Below are 17,966 nucleotides of genomic sequence, written 5' to 3' on the forward strand. Positions count from 1 at the left end.
TCAACACTAACATTTTCACAACCACCAAAAGACTCAGCCACTGTTTGCTGTTCTGGATTTAGTAGATTCGTAGCCCCTGGGTACTGCTGCAATTTTCCAGAAGATGTAACCAAGGGGCTCAGGAAAGGAGATGCAAGCAGTCACCCTTCCCCAGGCCACAAACTATGCAACTGGTGTTGGTGGGTCTTCCTCCTACAGGGGCAAGGAGAAATGGTTATTTCAAGAAGAGTTTGGATAAGACAAACAGCAGTGAGCCTCAGGACTGTGGCACATATTGCTGGGAGTGAAAAACAGACATACAGAGTAAGCTGCTAAATGTATAATATTTCATTACTGTAATGCAGTTTTATAATGGTAGTAGCAGGCCTGTCATGGTGCAACCCTGCAGTGCCAACAGGTGGTGCAGAAACTAAAACATTTTCAATGAAGTGACCAACAAGCTGGGCCAGTACTAAAAATATCACAAATCTTGGTTAAGACTTAGCATAGTTCAATCTATATTTGAAATCTATGTTTAAACAGTCCTTTTTATTTCAGAAAGTTGATGTTTCGGCTCCAGTGGTTAACTTGACTAGGGCCATCACCTGGACAATGTCAAAAGTCGAAGAAGCAACCTAGAAGAACAATAAATAGAGAAAGTAGACCTAATCACCCATAGGAAAAAACAAAAAGAAACTATGGTGAGGGAGTAACGAGGTAGGCATTCTTAAACCAGTGATCTTGAAATAGGAAACTGGAGGCAGTCTGAGGATAAATGAGGAGGTAAAACATTCCTTCAAAAAAAAGTGACATTAATTAGTGTGTAGTGGAGAGCTAGGATGTGAAACAAGGGACTAATCAGTCAGCAAACAGATGGAACAACAGAGGGGGTGATGATATATAGCGCATGTGCCTGCAGCCAATCACGGCCAGTCAATGGTGACTGCGTCAAGACAAAGATATGTCGGACATGAGCTTTGTGGAGAAAAGTACACAAGTGTGGGCCACCACTGAGAGCAAAGAATAAAGAAAACCTATCAACATGGCCAGGCAAACCAGAAAAAACCTTGTAGAGCGCGTAGCTAATGTCCTCACAGTCAGGAGAAGCGCAAGAAGGAAAAGGGATCCCCGTGTGGTGGCCTGCCAACAAAGATGGCACTCCAGCCTCAGCGTTTGGTTGTTGAAAGGAAATGGAAGCAAACTGAGATCAAAGACTGAGTCAATTGGGAGGTGCAACCAAGAGAGATTGTGGACGTTTGTATGTTGGGGGGGGCTGAAGGAAGGAGGGACAGAACAACCTGGGGGCGTGGCAAAATCTCATTCAATGTGGGAAGCTTCATCATTGAGAGATGTTAGTCAAGGGGACCACTGAAGCTGGCTAAATGATGGTCATTAGATTCCATCAAAGAATGGCACCGAAGAAGAAAGTTTCAATCATGCCTCATTAAAAGATGGTAGTGAAATATGGTAATTAAAAATTGGTGGGTACAGATAAGATGTATACAAGGACAAAAAGAAATTGACAAGGAATGACTACAGTAAAACGTCAATGTGCCCAGCAGAGTACATTGCATCGAGGACATCATTATGACACCATTCGCGGATGCATACATTTGAAGGGTTCGTGTTTGTTATATTAATGTAATACATTCAGTCCACATTTCAGTGAATCCAGACAGGCAATCCAGGGTCTTTCCACATTATTAGTGCCTTATGAATACCTGTCCCACATGGATTTGATGTCACCTGTTCCATTACTCGCCACCTTATGTCCTGTTGTGTCTTGTGTTTGATAATGTTCTATTAGAGGGGAATTTACAATGCACATCTTTTCCTAGTCTTATGTTATAGGATTCTGCATCAGCGGCGTTGTGTACTCTTTCCAACATAGATATAGTTTAGACCAAACGTCTAAGTTTACCTTTGTGAATAGGGCCCCTGGTCAGTTCAAAGGGGCACATTTCAAGCTACATCTGAGAACAAGTATCTGGGAGACTTTTGATGCGTGGGAGGACAAGTTAAACATTGGGGAGGATCTCACTGATAAAATCTGCTCCCCGTCTGACGTTCTCCAGGTTGATAACGCTTCAGAGGATGGAACTGTGGATAACCTCACCCCTCTCTCTGTGTCTGCCTCATCCCATCACACAAAAGGAGAGGTTTTATCCACAATGTGAATTGATGGCCCGAGGGTAAGTGAACAGAACTAGGAGTAGGGTTGAGGTTCAGTATCAGTTTCACTTATCACCGATGAGTCTGAAAACGTTACATGCTTAGGTAAGCCTAACTCCTTATTCCGTCTGTGGTGTCTGACTGTTTCCTGCTTTGGGTGATTAGCTCTACATTCTGTGTCTTTTTGTTCTTGTAGATTACTTCCTTAACATTGTCTTCTGCCATTCTCCAATGATGGCCATGGTCAAGTTAACCACAGGGCCCAAATGTAGACTTTCCAAAATGAATGTGGTCTGATTGACAATGCACTGTGACTATGAAGAGCCTAAATCAAGACTTGTGATATGTTTCACAGCTTTTTGTTCACTGCACAACAATTGCCCTATCTCCTACCAGAAGTTATCAGTATGAATCCCAAGAAATGGGTAGCAAGCTCTCTTGTCTAGTTCACGCTTGTAGAGGTCTCCTCCAGTCTAGTTCCACGTCTCCACTGCCTGCTCTGGGCACGTCAGGGCCAGGACAGCACACTGGTGAGGACCACCTTCGGTGCAGATGTTCATTCTCTTAGATCAGGCAGGAAGGGGTGCTGAGTGGACACTGGCGTGTGAACCTCAGGCGAAGAGAGCGAGCTGACACATTCACCCATGGGGCACTGGAGACATCAGGAGAGCACACCAGGGGACATGAAGGCCAATCTCAAAGGTGCAGACCTCCAGGTCAACAGAAACATGGGCATCCAGGCCATCCACCATCTTAAGATGCATGCACACGTAGGCAAGCCAAGATGGATTCCCCCTACTCACTCTGCACCATGTACACAGTTTCAATAGACCGTCCACTCTTGGCTCAGCCATGTAGAGGGAAAGACCCGACTAAAGGAGAATGGGAGGACAATTTAGACAGGTGGGAGCCTGTAGGTGTCTCTCCCTGAAAGAGACAGGTAAAGAGGCCGGTCCTTCACTGTCCTCACTCTAAACCCAGAACAGCCGCAGGAGAGGACAGCAGCCACCCTCTCAACAAGTGGGCATTTTGGGTGCTCACCTCGACTTCAGAACACGACACTGCTCTGACGTATCAGTCCACATAGCAGGGAGCCCTGCAGTGAGATGGGTGACGACTGGACCCTCTGGGGGTACTTTATAAACAGAGCAGGCAGGGAGGTGACCAGGGTAGGAGAGCATCCTCGACAAGCCATGGAGGGGAACCTCCACATCGACAGAGGTGCAGAAGTGGATGGTGGTCCACGCGGGTGGATGATCTGTAGGTAGAACCATTCCACACCTCAAAATGTTAAATATGTATACATATGGCTCGCACTACAAGGGGCTGATTACTGCCCACCCCTGTGGTGAACATTGTCGCTCTGAGTCTTTCAGTGTCTAGGAGTCCACATGCCCCCACCAGGGCCCCCGGGCCAACTCATGCCTCTTGCTGCATGCATGTGCGCAGTCAGCAGATACCACGCCACCTGATATGTGCTCTGTTTCATGTTTCTAGGTCGCACTACGACTGAACCGACCGCTACTACTACTGCTGCAACAACAGCTCCTACCAGTACTACTACAGCTCTCACCACTACTACTATTGCTCCTACCACTACTACAGCTCTCACCACTACTACTACAGCTCCAACTACTACTACAGCTCCCACCACTACTACTAGTGCTCCCACCACTACTACAGCTCCCACCACTACTACTGCTCCTACTGCTCCTACCACTACTACTAGTGCTCCAACAACTACTACTACTGCTCCTACTACTACTGTTCCCACCACTACTACTGCTCCTACTGCTCCTACCACTACTACTACTACTGCTCCTACCACTACTACTACTGCTCCCACCACTACTACAGCTCCCACAACTACCACTACTGCTCCTACCACTACTACAGCTCTCCCCACTACTACTACTGCTCCCACCACTACTACTGCTCCTACCACTACTACTACTCCTACCACTACTACTACTACAGCTCCCACCACTACTACTACTGCCCCCACCACTACTACTACTACTAAAGCTCCCACCACTACTACTACAGCTCCTACCACTACTACTACAGTTCCCACTACTACTACAGCTCCCACCACTACTACTACTGCTCCTACCGCTACTACTATAGCTCCCACTGCTACTACTACTACAGCTTTCACCACTACTACTACAGCTCCAACTACTACAGCCCCCACTACTACTACAGCTCCCACCACTACTACCACTAATACAGCTCCCACAACTACCACTACTGCTCCTACCACTACTACTACAGCTCCAACTACTACTACAGCTCCCACCACTACTACTACTACTGCTCCCACCACTACTACCACTACTACAGCTCCCACAACTACCACTACTACAGCTCTCACCACTAGTACTACTGCTCCTACCACTACCACTACTACACCTCTCACCACTACTGCTACAGCTCCAACTACTACTACAGCTCCCACAACTACTACTACTGCTCCTACCAGTACTACAGCTCTCACCACTACTACTACTGCAACAATTCCTACCACTACTACTACTGCTACAACAGGTTCTACCACTACTACTACTACAGCTCCCACCACTACTACTACTACAGCTCCCACCACTACTACTACAACAGCTCCTACCACTACTACTACAACAGCTCCTACCACCATCGAGACTTGTTACTGCGTCTGTATCAGAATAACAGTGAGTGGCTGCGGCGAGTGGGACTGCTCCCGATGCACAGGTGAGATCCACCAGCCCACACTTACACACACGCATACTTGCACACACCCGCACTTACACACACCCACACTTACACACACCACACTTACACACGCCCGCACTTACACACACCACAATTACACACGCGCACACTTACACACCTGCACTTACACACACCCACACTTACTCACACCACACTTACACACACCCGCACTTACACACACACCCACACTTACACAAACACACTTACACACACCACACTTACACACACGCACACTTACACCACACTTACACACACCACACTTACACATACCCACACTTACACACCACACTTACACACACCCACACTTACACACACCACACTTACACACACCCCACAGTTACACAAACCCACACTTACACACACCCACACTTACTCAAGCCCGCACTTACACACACCCCACAGTTACACACACCCACACTTACACACACCTGCACTTACACACACCCACACACACCCGCACTTACACACACCCTCACTTACACACACCCGCACTTACACACACCACACTTACACACACCCGCACTTACACACACCCACACTTACACACACCCACACTTACACACCCGCACTTACACACACCCACACTTACACACCCACACTTACACAAACCCGCACTTACACACACCCTACAGTTACACACACCCAGAGTTACACATACCCACACTTACACACACCACACTTACACACACCCACACTTACACACACCACACCTACACACACCCATACTTACACACACCACACTTACACACACCCGCACTTACACACACCCGCACTTACACACACCACACTTACACACACCCGCACTTACACACACCACACTTACACACACCACACTTACACACACACGCACTATCATAAACATTAATTTAAGACAATTGGTGACGAGCTCTTTGCCTGACCCTCCACATGGCCAGCAAAAAGTGGGATACAGCAAAGACCAGGCTTTGTCTGCCCTCAGCTTTTAAAATGGGAAGGGTAGTTTGATGTCGACTCACACCCATGAGCCAGCAAACAGGGAGCTCCCACTTTTTCCCACTCTTTTAAGTCATTGTCAACATTGGCACCTACGGCAGTCTGCCACCTGGTGGTGATGTTTGTCTGAGTTAGAGACGAGCCAACAACAGTTGTTTCTCAGTTCAATATACATTAAAATCTCTAGAATAGTCAGGATGGTCACACTGGTATGAGAGTGTGGGTGATAGTTGTGTCATTGGCAGTGCTGGAGAGGGCAATGGGCACTGCAAACTGCAGTGCCTCCTGGTGAGGGCTCTGGCACTTATCGTTTTTTACAAATTAAGCACTGCACGGGCTACATGTCCTGGGAGGAGGAGAGAGATGGATGGTGCAAACACAACTGGTGCTTGTAGCAGCCTTGTGCATGTGTCTGTGTCTGGTGATCTGTCGCTCGATTGCTTGTCTGCGGTTGGAGAGGGTCCCTGTAGCTTGTGTCATTTGTGTAAGGCAGGTCCCAGCCATGTGTTTTGTGTGCCCACCTCTGCCCCGCCCTAGGAGGCTCTAGAAGCTGTTACTCACCCTAGGAGGTAACTCACCTCCTTTCCCAGGGCTCTGATGCATCTCTCCTAATGAACAGGGATGCTTTATACCTTTGCACTCTTAGGAGCTCTCTGCTGATATTTTAAAATATGAACTGTGAAGTTTTATCACTTCAGATTTACTTCTACCTTTATGGCTTTTATATGATACTTTTCTTTTTAGGCACCTGTGGTGTTGATCTCTGCAGAGGTCTAGGTCAATTTAGTCAAGAAATGTTAGACATTATAGAGCTGGCGAGCTTTGACTCCCAGCTGTGCCTCCCCTCCTGCATCTACAGGACAGGCCTGCCACCCTCCCTGCATCTGCAGTAAAGGATGCAGGTCCTTCAACATCAGCTGACTCCCAGCCCTGCCTCCCTCCATGCATCTGCAGTACAGGATGCAGGTCCTTCACCATCAGCATCCCCTCGGAGAGCGGTGAGCCTCGACTCCCAGCCTTGCCTCCCTCCCTGCATGCTGCAGGACAGGGTGCAGGTCCTTCACCCTCAGCATCCCCTCGGAGAGCAGGAGAGCTTCGACTCCCAGCCCTGCCTCCCTTCCTGCATCTGCAGGACAGGGTGCAGGTCCTTCACCCTCAGCATCCCCTCGGAGAGCGGTGAGCCTCGACTCCCAGCCCTGCCTCCCTCCCTGCATGCTGCAGGACAGGGTGCAGGTCCTTCAACCTCAGCATCCCAGTAGAGAGCAGGTGAGCCTCAACTCCCAGCCCTGCCTCCCTCCCTGCATGTTGCAGGACAGGGTGCAGGTCCTTCACCCTCAGCATCCCCTCGGAGAGCGGTGAGCCTCGACTCCCAGCCTTGCCTCCCTCCCTGCATGCTGCAGGACATGGTGCAGGTCCTTCACCCTCAGCGACCCCTCAGAGAGCAGGACAGCTTCAACTCCCAGCCCTGCCTCCCTCCCTGCATGCTGCAGGACAGGGTGCAGGTCCTTCACCATAGCATCCCCTCAGAGAGCGGTGAGCCTCGACTCCCAGCCTTGCTTCCCTCCCTGCATGCTGCAGGACAGGGTGCAGGTCCTTCACCCTCAGCATCCCCTCGGAGAGCGGTGAGCCTCGACTCCCAGCCCTGCCTCCCTCCCTGCATCTGCAGTACAGGATGCAGGTCCTTCACCCTCAGCATCCCCTCGGAGAGCGGTGAGCCTCGACTCCCAGCCTTGCCTCCCTCCCTGCATGCTGCAGGACAGGGTGCAGGTCCTTCACCCTCAGCGACCCCTCAGAGAGCAGGAGAGCTTCAACTCCCAGCCCTGCCTCCCTCCCTGCATGCTGCCGGACAGGGTGCAGGTCCTTCACCATAGCATCCCCTCAGAGAGCGGTGAGCCTCGACTCCCAGCCTTGCTTCCCTCCCTGCATGCTGCAGGACAGGGTGCAGGTCCTTCACCCTCAGCATCCCCTCGGAGAGCGGTGTGCCTCGACTCCCAGCTTTGCCTCCCTCCCTGCATGCTGCAGGACAGGGTGCAGGTCCTTCAACCTCAGCATCCCAGTAGAGAGCGGATGAGCCTCGACTCCCAGCCCTGCCTCCCTTCTTGCATCTGCAGGACAGGGTGCAGGTCCTTCACCATCAGCATCCCAGTGGAGAGTAGACGAGCCTCGACTCCCAGCCCTGCCTCCCTTCCTGCATCTGCAGGACAGGGTGCAGGTCCTTCACCATCAGCATCCCAGTGGAGAGCAGACGAGCCTCGACTCCCAGCCCTGCGGTTTAGATACCCAAATGTGCCTTTGAAGTGGGGGAGACTTCAGAGTGGCTTAGAAGTGCACAAGTTCCCCTTTCAGTTCAATCCTGTCTGCCAGGGTCCCAGTAGGGGGTGTGGCAGTCCTTTGTGTGAGAGCAGGCCCTCCACCCTCCCAGCCCAGGAAGACCCATTCAGTATGCAGATGTGGCAGGTGAGTATCCTGTGTTTGGGGTTGTCTGAGTGAAATGCACAAGAAGCTGTCAACTAACCCAGCCAGATGTGGATTGTAAGGCACAGTAGGATTTAAGTGCAGAGAAATGCTCACTTTCTAAAAGTGGCATTTCTAAATTTAGCACTGGTTAGCAGTGGTAAAGTGCGCAGAGTCCTAAAACCAGCAAAAACAGTGTCAAAAAGTGGAGGGAGGCAGGCAAAACATTGAAGGTGACCACCCTAAGGCTGTCAGGTCTAACATGTGTCCCCCCCATCAGAAAGTGGGGAGAGCTACCCAACCTCCTGGGAGCTCTCATCACTAAGAGAAGTATCAGGAGAGACCATCAGCGTTGGGGTGGTCAATCCCGGGGCGATGCTCCACCGTAAAGTCCACCCCCTGTAAGAAAATGGACCACCTCAAGAGTTTAGGATTCTCACCCCTCAGCTGCATGAGCCATCTTAGGGGTCTGTGGTCTGTCTGAACCCAGAGGTGAGTCCCAGACAGGTATGGTCTCAGCGTCTTCAGTGCCCAGACCACAGCAAATGCTTCTCTCTCAATAGCACTCCACCTCTGTTCCCGTGGTAATAGCCTTTTGCTAATAAAGAATACTGGTTGGTCTAGGCCCTCCTCATTCAGCTGTGCTAGGACTGCCCTGTGCCATGCTCTGAAGCGTCTGTCTGCACGATTAATTCTCTGGCGTAGTCAGGTGCCTTGAGCATGGGGGATATGCACATGGCTTCCTTCAGGGAGTCAAAGGCTTTCTGACAAGCCTCTGTCCAATTCATCAACGTAGGTTGTTTCTTGGATGTCAGTTCTGTTAAGAGGGCTACTATGGTGCCACATCCCTTAATGAATCTGCGGTAATATCCGGTGAGGCCTAAGAAGGCTCTCACCTCTGTTTGAGCTCCAGGTGGTTGCCAGGCCTTCATAGTTTCAGTCTTGGCCTGGACGGGCTGCACCTTGCCACCGCCTACTAGGTGTCCCAAGTACACCATGGAACCCTGCCCTATCTGGCACTTACTGGCCTTGATGGTCAGGCCTGCCTGTTGCAGGGCCTGAAGCATCTCCTTGAGGTAGAGCAGGTGTTCCTCCCAGCTGGAACTAAAGACGGCAATGTCGTCTAGGTAGGGTGCGCAGAAGTCATCCTTGCCAGCTATGACCCCGTTAACTGACTGTTGGAAGGTAGTGGGGGGCATTTTTCAACCCAAAGGGCATTACTCTGAACTGGTAATGACCCTCAGGAGTAGAAAAAGCATATCTCTCTTGAGCCCTTTAATCAAGGCGATCTGCCAGTACCCTGACTTGAGTAGCCTGTCGACGAGCTCATGAGCTCGGGGATGGGGTGAGCCTCTGTGTTTGTGACAGAGTTGAGACCCCGGTAGTCCACGCAGACCCCGAGTTCTGGTTTGGCACTGGGAGCAGCAGCCTTGGGAACCAACACCACTGGGCTGGAACAGGGACTACTGGACTTCTCTATCACCCCAAGAGCTAGCATCTTGTCAACTTCACCCTTGATGCTGGACCTCACTTTATCTGACACCCTGTAAATTTTATTCTTTACAGGCGGACTGTCTCCTGTGTCAATATCGTGGACACACAAGTGTGTGAGCCCAGGAGTGAGGGACAGCATGGAAGAGAACTGTTCCAACAACTCGTAGCAGCCTCCCCTCTGATCTAGAGTCAGGGAGTCAGAGAGATTAACACCCTCCACTGACCCTTCACCTTGCTTGGCAGAAAGGAGGTCGGGAGAGGCTTACTCTCCTCTTTCATGCCCTCATCTGTCACAAGAAGCATGCTGACGTCAGACCTCTCAAAATGAGGCTTCAGTCGGTTGTGGTGGAGAACCCTTAGGGGGTTTTATGGGTCTTGAAGTCCATTAGGTAAGTGGCCTCCCCCGTTTGCTCCTTGAGTGGGAGAGCTCTAGGCTCTACTGGCTCCATCACCCATACATTGTCTCCAGGTGAGAATTCTACCAGGGTCATACCACTCCTTCATCACTTCTTGACTGGCCTCAGGGTTGCTCTTGGCCTGTTTCCAGAAGTGCTGTGTCTGGTTGCAGAGGGCCAGCATTTAACTGACCACATCCTGGGGAGGTTTCTTGGGAGCTTTCTCCCATCCCTCCTTGACTATGCTTAGTGGTCCCCTGACAGGGTATCCATAGAGAAGTTCAAAGGAGCTCATGGCCTCAGGCAGGCCAGTGATCATTCCTTTCAGGGTCTTGTTGAACCTTTCAACAAGCCCATTGGTTTGAGGATGGTAAGTGTGGTAAACTGGTACACTCATCCCACATAGACTTCATGTACGCTGACATGAAGTTTGTGCCTCTGTCAGACACAACCTCCGTTGGGAACCCCACACGGGTAAATATTCCCATCAGAGCTCTGGTCACCACTGGTGCAGTCACTGTCCTTAAAGGGATGGCTTCTGGATAGTGGGTGGCATGGTCCACCAAAACCAGGATAAACCAGTTGACTGGGGTGGTTTTGGGGTCCAAGGGACTAATGACGTTGATGCCTACCCTTTCAAAGGGGGTGCCAACTTTGGGAAGTGGGATCAGGGGGGCCTTGAGCCTTTTCCCTGTCTTCCCACTTGCCTGGCAGGTTGGGCAGGACCTACAGAAATTATCTGAGGCTACCCACATTCGGGGCCAATAAAAGTGGGTGACAAGTCTGGCAAAGGTCTTGTCTTGCCCCAAATGTCCCACCACGAGGGTGACACTGGAGGACGTGCTGCCCCAGCAGGCGGTACCTTATGTTCACTGTAGAGGAGATAATTCTTCCAATATATGTGGTGATCACCAGAGGCTTCACCTGCTGCTTGGGCGGAGGCCTGTTGCCTCAGACTCTCAACAGTGGGGCACTCCTTCTGCGCTTTGCAGAATTCCTCCCTGGTTGGCCCACCCTCCACTTGCCAGCCAGCAAGCTCATGCAGGTTACCTAGGGCGGCAATATCTTCCCCAGTTGGCTCAGGGGCCTCCTCTTCTGGGACCCCGACAACCACCACAGGAATTTCTGGGGCCGGTTTCCCACGTCCCTTGCCCTTCCTCTGTGCAGCTGTCTGGGCCATTGTTCCAGGCTCCAGACGCCCTTGACTCCCTTCCTGGGCAGCCATGGACCGTGTGGTCATGCAGACCCACTCACCCACCAGCACCGCCACACCAGTTGAACACCGCCAGCCTATTGTGACCTGTGGTACGGCCTGGTGGTGTTCTGCTGACGGGGGCTGCTGGCGGTAGCAGCGCCCCTCCCCATTCCCTGCCGGAAGACCTTCTCAACAAAGGTAAGTCAGGCTTCCATCAGGGGTGGGGGGTGGAGGGGTGGGTGGTGTTGTGTGTACATGTCTGAGTGAGTGCATGAATGTGTGAGTGTGTGTGTGAATGCTTCTGTCTTGCATGCTTGTTATGGTGAGAGTGAATGCGTGTAAGACTGGTAAAGTAAGTGCATGTCTGCATGTCAGTGTAATTGTTGCAAGTATGTGTGCGAGCATGTCTGAAAGTATGCTTGCATGAATGCGTGTATGCCAGTGTGAGGGATTAGGTGTATGTGTGGTGTGTGTCTGCGGGTGTGTGTGTGTATGGGGGTGGGGTGAGTGTGAGGATCGGAGAGGATAGGGGTGAGTATGAGGATTGGAAGGGATGGTGGGGTGTGTGTGATGACCGGAGGGGAGGGGGGTGAGTATGAGGATCAGAGAGGGTGGGGGATGTGTGTGAGGATCAAAGGGGAAGGGGAGTTTGGATGGAGGGGGGTGTGGGGTGTCAGGTGTGTGTTGGGGAAGTGGGGCAACTGACTACCAGTGACAGGGAAGGAATTCCCTGTCACCGGTAGAGCCTACTGCAATGGTTTTAGTGGGTAACGCCATGAAAACCAATGCTGCAGACGGTACTATGCCAGCTTCTGGGCTGAAGATTGACATCTACGGCCCGGTGGCTGATATCGCCATGGCGGTATGAGTGGAGAAGTGGCAGGTTGGCTGCAAACAACCCGCCATTCTCATAATGTGGCAGTATGTATCGCCAGCCTGTTGGCGGTACTAACGCCACATTTCCACTTACTGCCGGGGTCATAATGACCCCTTATGTGTTTTGATGGCTCAGAGAACTGTCTTATAAGTCACATGTGTGGTCATAGAGCTGTTATAACATATTCTCTGATGTATATTTCAATTTTCACTTTCAGAAGTCACAACTCCAACCACAACCACAGCTCCACCCACAGCTCCTACCACTGTACAGACATGTTCCTGCATCTGCACACAGATAACAGCAACAGGCTGCAGTGACTGGGACTGTTCCCACTGCACAGTGAGAACAGCGACATCATGTAGACGAATCTCACGGCCATTTGTAGTGGGAAAAGTTACAAATATGTAGCTTTTTGGGCATGTTCTTCTCTTCAAATTGTCATATCCAAATACAAAATCAAACATACTTTCGGAGAACTGCAACAAATGCATCACAAAGATGATACCCAGAGTTTTTTATTCAAACCCCTGAAAATCATCCTGCTCAGTTAAAGCATTGTAGCAAAGTCACTCTTTTTGGCATAGTTATCCCCACTTTGGGCTGCTGTCAGTAAGCTTCTAGTTTCACTGGGATGCTGCTAACCAGGACCCCAGTGACTGTGCTCTCTCCTTCTGCATTTGGATGCCTAGGACTTTGCACACCCCACAATTGGCATATTGGTGCCCTCTATGGTACTTAGGTACCCAGGGCATTGGGGCACCAGGGGTTCTCCTTGGGCTGCAGCATGTTTGTGCCACCCATGGGAGCCCATGTAAAATGCGTCTGCAGGCCTGCCATTGCAGTCTGTGTGAAAAGGTGCATGCAGACAGAATCATATGAAATGCATGTTTTATTTACAGTTCAACCTCATATACCCCTAAAGTTGGGATCTGCAACATTCTGAAAACCGGGATGTGAAATTCAACCTCGGGGGTGTGCGGGGTGTGTCCTGCATGGGATGAGGGGGTTGTCATGTGTGGGAGTCAGAGGTGTCCGCAGAGGGGATTCTTCTGATCCTGACGCTGTGACTATGGGGGTCATTACAACATTGGCGGTAAAAGCCGCTTACCGCCATGCAGAAGACTGCCAACACACCGCCGCGGCCACAGAAAGCCGCCACAGCTATTATGACCTACAGCTCGGAATCCGCCAAAATTAAGACACCCACACAAGTCTGCCACACCAAAGGTCAGTGATAAACTGGCGAAAACAAAACCTCCACTGTCACACCAACAGAAATACGCCCACACTATCACGACCCACGAATCCACGTGGCAGTCTTTCAACCGCGGTATTCCATTGGCGGTACACACCGCCGCGCTCAAAATACACACACATATACAAAACACAGCCACATTGGGCAATTCGGAATACACACACCTGATACACACACACACACCACTCCCACACACCCAATCCAATATAAAACACACACCCACATCATCCACATCACCCACAAACCCTTACGACCAGAATTTCGATAGAAGGCCAGAGACACCACAATCTATAACCAGGCATCCACAGGCACACAACACCATCACCCACATAACATCCACGCACCACAGACAACACACCACTAAATATCACCCCACATATCATAACACACACCACCCCACACATCACCCACACCACCCCATGGCACAGCAAAGGCACCCCAGGTTCTTTGAGGAGGAGCTCAGGGTCATGGTGGAGGAAATCATCCGGGTAGAGCCACAGCTATTCGGATCACAGGTGCAGCACACCTCCATAGCTAGGGAGATGGAGCTATAGCGCAGAATAGTGGACAGGGTCAACGCAGTGGGACAGCACCCAAGAAATAGGGATGACATCAGGAAGAGGTGGAATGTCCTACGGGGGAAGGTGCGTTCCGTGGTATCTGGACACCACCTTGCGGTACAGAGGACTGGCAGCGGACCCCCACCTCCTCCCCCCACAACTAACAATATGGGAGGAGCAAGTCTTGGCGATTCTGCATCCTGAGGGCCTCGAAGGAGTATCTGGAGGAATGGACTCTGGTAAGTCAAACCTTAACTATTACAACCCCCACCCTACCTGCATGCCATCACATACCCCCACCCTCACCCCCATCACTCCTACTCCTCACACATGTCCCACTATCACAAACCACACATCCCAACACCAAGTCCTGCATGCAACACCAAAGCATGGAAACCCATCACCAATGCATGGCCACTGCACATACCCATACACCCCCCTAAACCATCATCACACAAGGTCCCACACAGGAATGCAAGCACTGGGGTACATGGTCACCCACCCATTGCACACCAAGGTACACACAGATGCAATAATAATGCTTTTACACCCCTGCAGGACCCCTACCCAACGTCACCGCACAGGAGGGTCCACACATGTCCACACCACCAACAGAAGAGGCCCACAGTGATGACAGCAGCTCTGTCCAACTGGATCTACACGATCAGCCCTGCCCATCTGGGACCTCGGGACAGTCGGTTCCCCTCACACAGTCACAGGCCACGACAGAGCTTCCCCCCTCTGGAAACACCAGCACAGCACCCACCCAGCGGGCCCATACCTCTGTCCCCAGGACTCATCAATCAGCAGTGTGTCCACCACTACAGGGAACCCAGGCTAACCCACCACCCCAACAACAACAGGGACCTGGGGGCGGTGGCAGTGGGCACACTGTTAAGGAGACAGAGGCCCAGGAACACAGGGGAACTGGGAGGGCTGCTGTGCGACAGGGGGAGGACAGGCCCAGGGAACCCGCTCTCCACGAGGCCCTCTCCATTCATCATGGGAGAGTACCATCATTCCCAGGAGACGATGGCAACGGTACTGCCAAGTTTCAGGAGACCCAGCGGCTGCAGGAGGAACAGTATTTGGGCTTCAGGGAGGAACTCAGATCCTCAATTCCACCCTGGGCACCATCGTAGGGGTACTGAAGGAAGTCCTCAACACCAGGAGGGACACTGTGGCACACCAAGGGGCCACTGACACCAGCCTGGACGATGAACTGCCCACCACCTCCGCCGGCGCTAGTGGACAGGAGGCACCGCCACAGGACCACCACACCAGCACACCACCCCCTGCAGATGGAGAACCACCCCGCAAATGATCCCTGAGACCCAGGACAAGGACAGAGAACGATGCCAAGACCCCCGCCAGAAAATGAGACCGCCCTGAATGTCATCCTTTTGTCCCACCTTGTCACCCTGTCCATCCTCAAACTGCCCCAGCTCCACTTCCTATGCCCCTTTGGACAATACACCTGTGAGACTGATAGACTGGACTCTGCCATGGACATTCCTCCATCATCACCCCTCTCCATTTTACAGCACCCTCCAATATTGAGCACTTAAATAAACACCCTTAAGGCACAAACAATCTGGAGTCTGCCTGTGATTTCGAAATAGTGTATTAGCAATTACAGTGACGAAATGCTCTTACAATTGTAATGTCAACATACCTATGTCACACAGCTCTAGTCCATGAGGAAACAAAGCAGATGTCACACAGTGGGACCCACATCTGTTAAATCGTAAGGGAAAGTGAAAACTTACTTACCATACACTGGATGAAAAGGACAGACAGTAGAGAGGTAGTAGTGTTACATTACATGTAGTAGGCAGGTTTGTCTTCTTACCTGTGTCTCACTGGAAGTATTGCAGGATAACCGAGTTTCTGTTGTCGATGTCCTCTTCTTCTGCTTCCTCGTCTTCACTGTCCACAGGCTCCACAGCTGCCACAACACCTCCATCTGGACCATCCTCCTGCAGAAAAGGCACCTGTCGTCGCAAAGCTAAGTTGTGAAGCATACAGCAGGCCACGATGATCTGGCACACCTTCTTTGGTGAGTAGAATAGGGAACCACCTGTCATATGGAGGCACCTGAACCTGGCCTTCAGGAGGCCGAATGTCCACTCTATAATCCTCCTAGTTCGCCCATGGGCCTCATTGTAGCGTTCCTCTGCCCTTGTCCTGGAATTCCTCACTGGGGTCAGTAGCCATGACAGGTTGGGGTAACCAGAGTCACCTGAAAAAGGCGAGGGACAACTGTTAGACACACACTAACCTGTAGGGATATCCCCAGACCCAGAAAACTATTCCCACTGATTTGGTTCCAAGTGCTCACCTAATAGCCACACTTGGTGCCTCTGGAGTTGCCCCATCACATAAGGGATGCTGCTATTCCGCAGGATGTAAGCGTCATGCACTGAGCCAGGGAATTTGGCATTCACATGGGAGATGTACTGGTCTGCCAAACACCATCTGCACATTCATCGAATGATAACTCTTCCGGTTTCTGTACATCTGTTCACTCCTGCGGAGGGACCAAGGCCACATGTGTCCCATCAGTGGCACCTATGATGTTGGGGATATGTCTCAGGGCATGGAAGTCACCTTTCACTGTAGGCAAATCCTCCACCTAAAGGAAAACGATGTAGCTCCGCATGTGTTTCAGCAGGGCAGATAACACTCTGGACAACGCGTTGGAAAACATAGGCTGGGACATCCCTGATGCTATGGCCACTGTTGTTTGAAATGACCCACTTGCAAGGAAATGGAGCACTGGCGGCACCTGCACTTGAGGGCGGATTCCTGTGGGATGGCGGATAGCTGACATCAGGTCTGGCTCCAACTGGGCACCCAGTTCCTGGATTGTGGCACGATCTAGCCTGTATGTGATGATTATATGTCTTTCCTCCATTGTCGACAGGTCCACCAGCGGTCTGTACACCGGAGGATGCCGCCATCTCCTCACATGTCCCAGCAGCCGGTGCCTATGAAGGACAACAGCGAGCACAGAGTCAACCAACTCAGAGGTACGTACACACAGCTTACAGAGAACACGATTCATAATCCGAAATAAGCATGTATGAGTGTTGAGGCAAGGCCTAGTTATGTGTGACGCAGTTAAAAATAGAGCCATGTGGGCCCCTGAAATGGCGGTTCCCTGACCTGTAAAGTGGGACAATAGGATATGAGGTAACTTCGCTGGCGTTGTACACCGTCGCGGTAGGTGGTCAAAGACTGCGGCGCAATTCAGCATTGGTTAACATTGGACCCTATGGGTCCCAGGAGCCAATAACGATGTACGCCGGCGGTGACGGTACGCACCGCCGCGGACATGACCGCCATTTTCTATCTGTTCAATCACTCGATACCTGATCTTCGACAGGAGAGGACCTACACTGCAAGTGCTGCTGTGACCTCAGTCTGGAAGAGACAATGGCTCGTGCGTCTCGGGAAAGGGCCTCTGCCTTCACATTGGAGGAGTTTGAGAAACTCGTGGATGGGGTCCTCCCCAGTACACGCTACTCTACGGTCCTCCAGACAAACAGGTAAGTACACTGGGAGCATGCTGTATGGGTTATGCCTGTGTGGAGTGGGATGGATGAAAGATAGGGGGGGGGAGAATGAGGCGTGCATGAAACGAGGATGAGTGCATGTGCCACATGGCAAGGGTAGGGATGCGGGCCAATGACTGTGACAGTGCAGTTGGAAATAACTTCTCTTTTTCCCCTGTACAATTCCTGTAGGTCAGCGCCCACCAGAAGAAGGATATTTGGCGTGCCATCGCCAAGGACGTCCGGTCCCTGGGGGTCTACCACAGACGGAGCACCCACTGCCTTAAGAGATGGGAGGACAT

The 17,966-nt window shown here is 51.4% G+C and overlaps 1 protein-coding gene across 1 annotated transcript in view; it reads left to right on the plus strand.

The window, feature by feature from the left end:
* Window positions 1-17,966, plus strand: part of LOC138301841 (mucin-5AC-like) — a 196,145-nt gene that overhangs the window by 127,632 nt on the left and 50,547 nt on the right. The window contains exon 4 of the mRNA XM_069242338.1: window positions 3,649-4,881. Within this exon, the coding sequence (XP_069098439.1) occupies window positions 3,649-4,881 (1,233 nt within the window). The remainder of the gene's footprint in view (window positions 1-3,648; window positions 4,882-17,966) is intronic.

The sequence above is a fragment of the Pleurodeles waltl genome, chromosome 6 (assembly GCF_031143425.1).
Source record: "Pleurodeles waltl isolate 20211129_DDA chromosome 6, aPleWal1.hap1.20221129, whole genome shotgun sequence".
Classification (NCBI taxonomy): Eukaryota; Metazoa; Chordata; class Amphibia; order Caudata; family Salamandridae; genus Pleurodeles; species Pleurodeles waltl.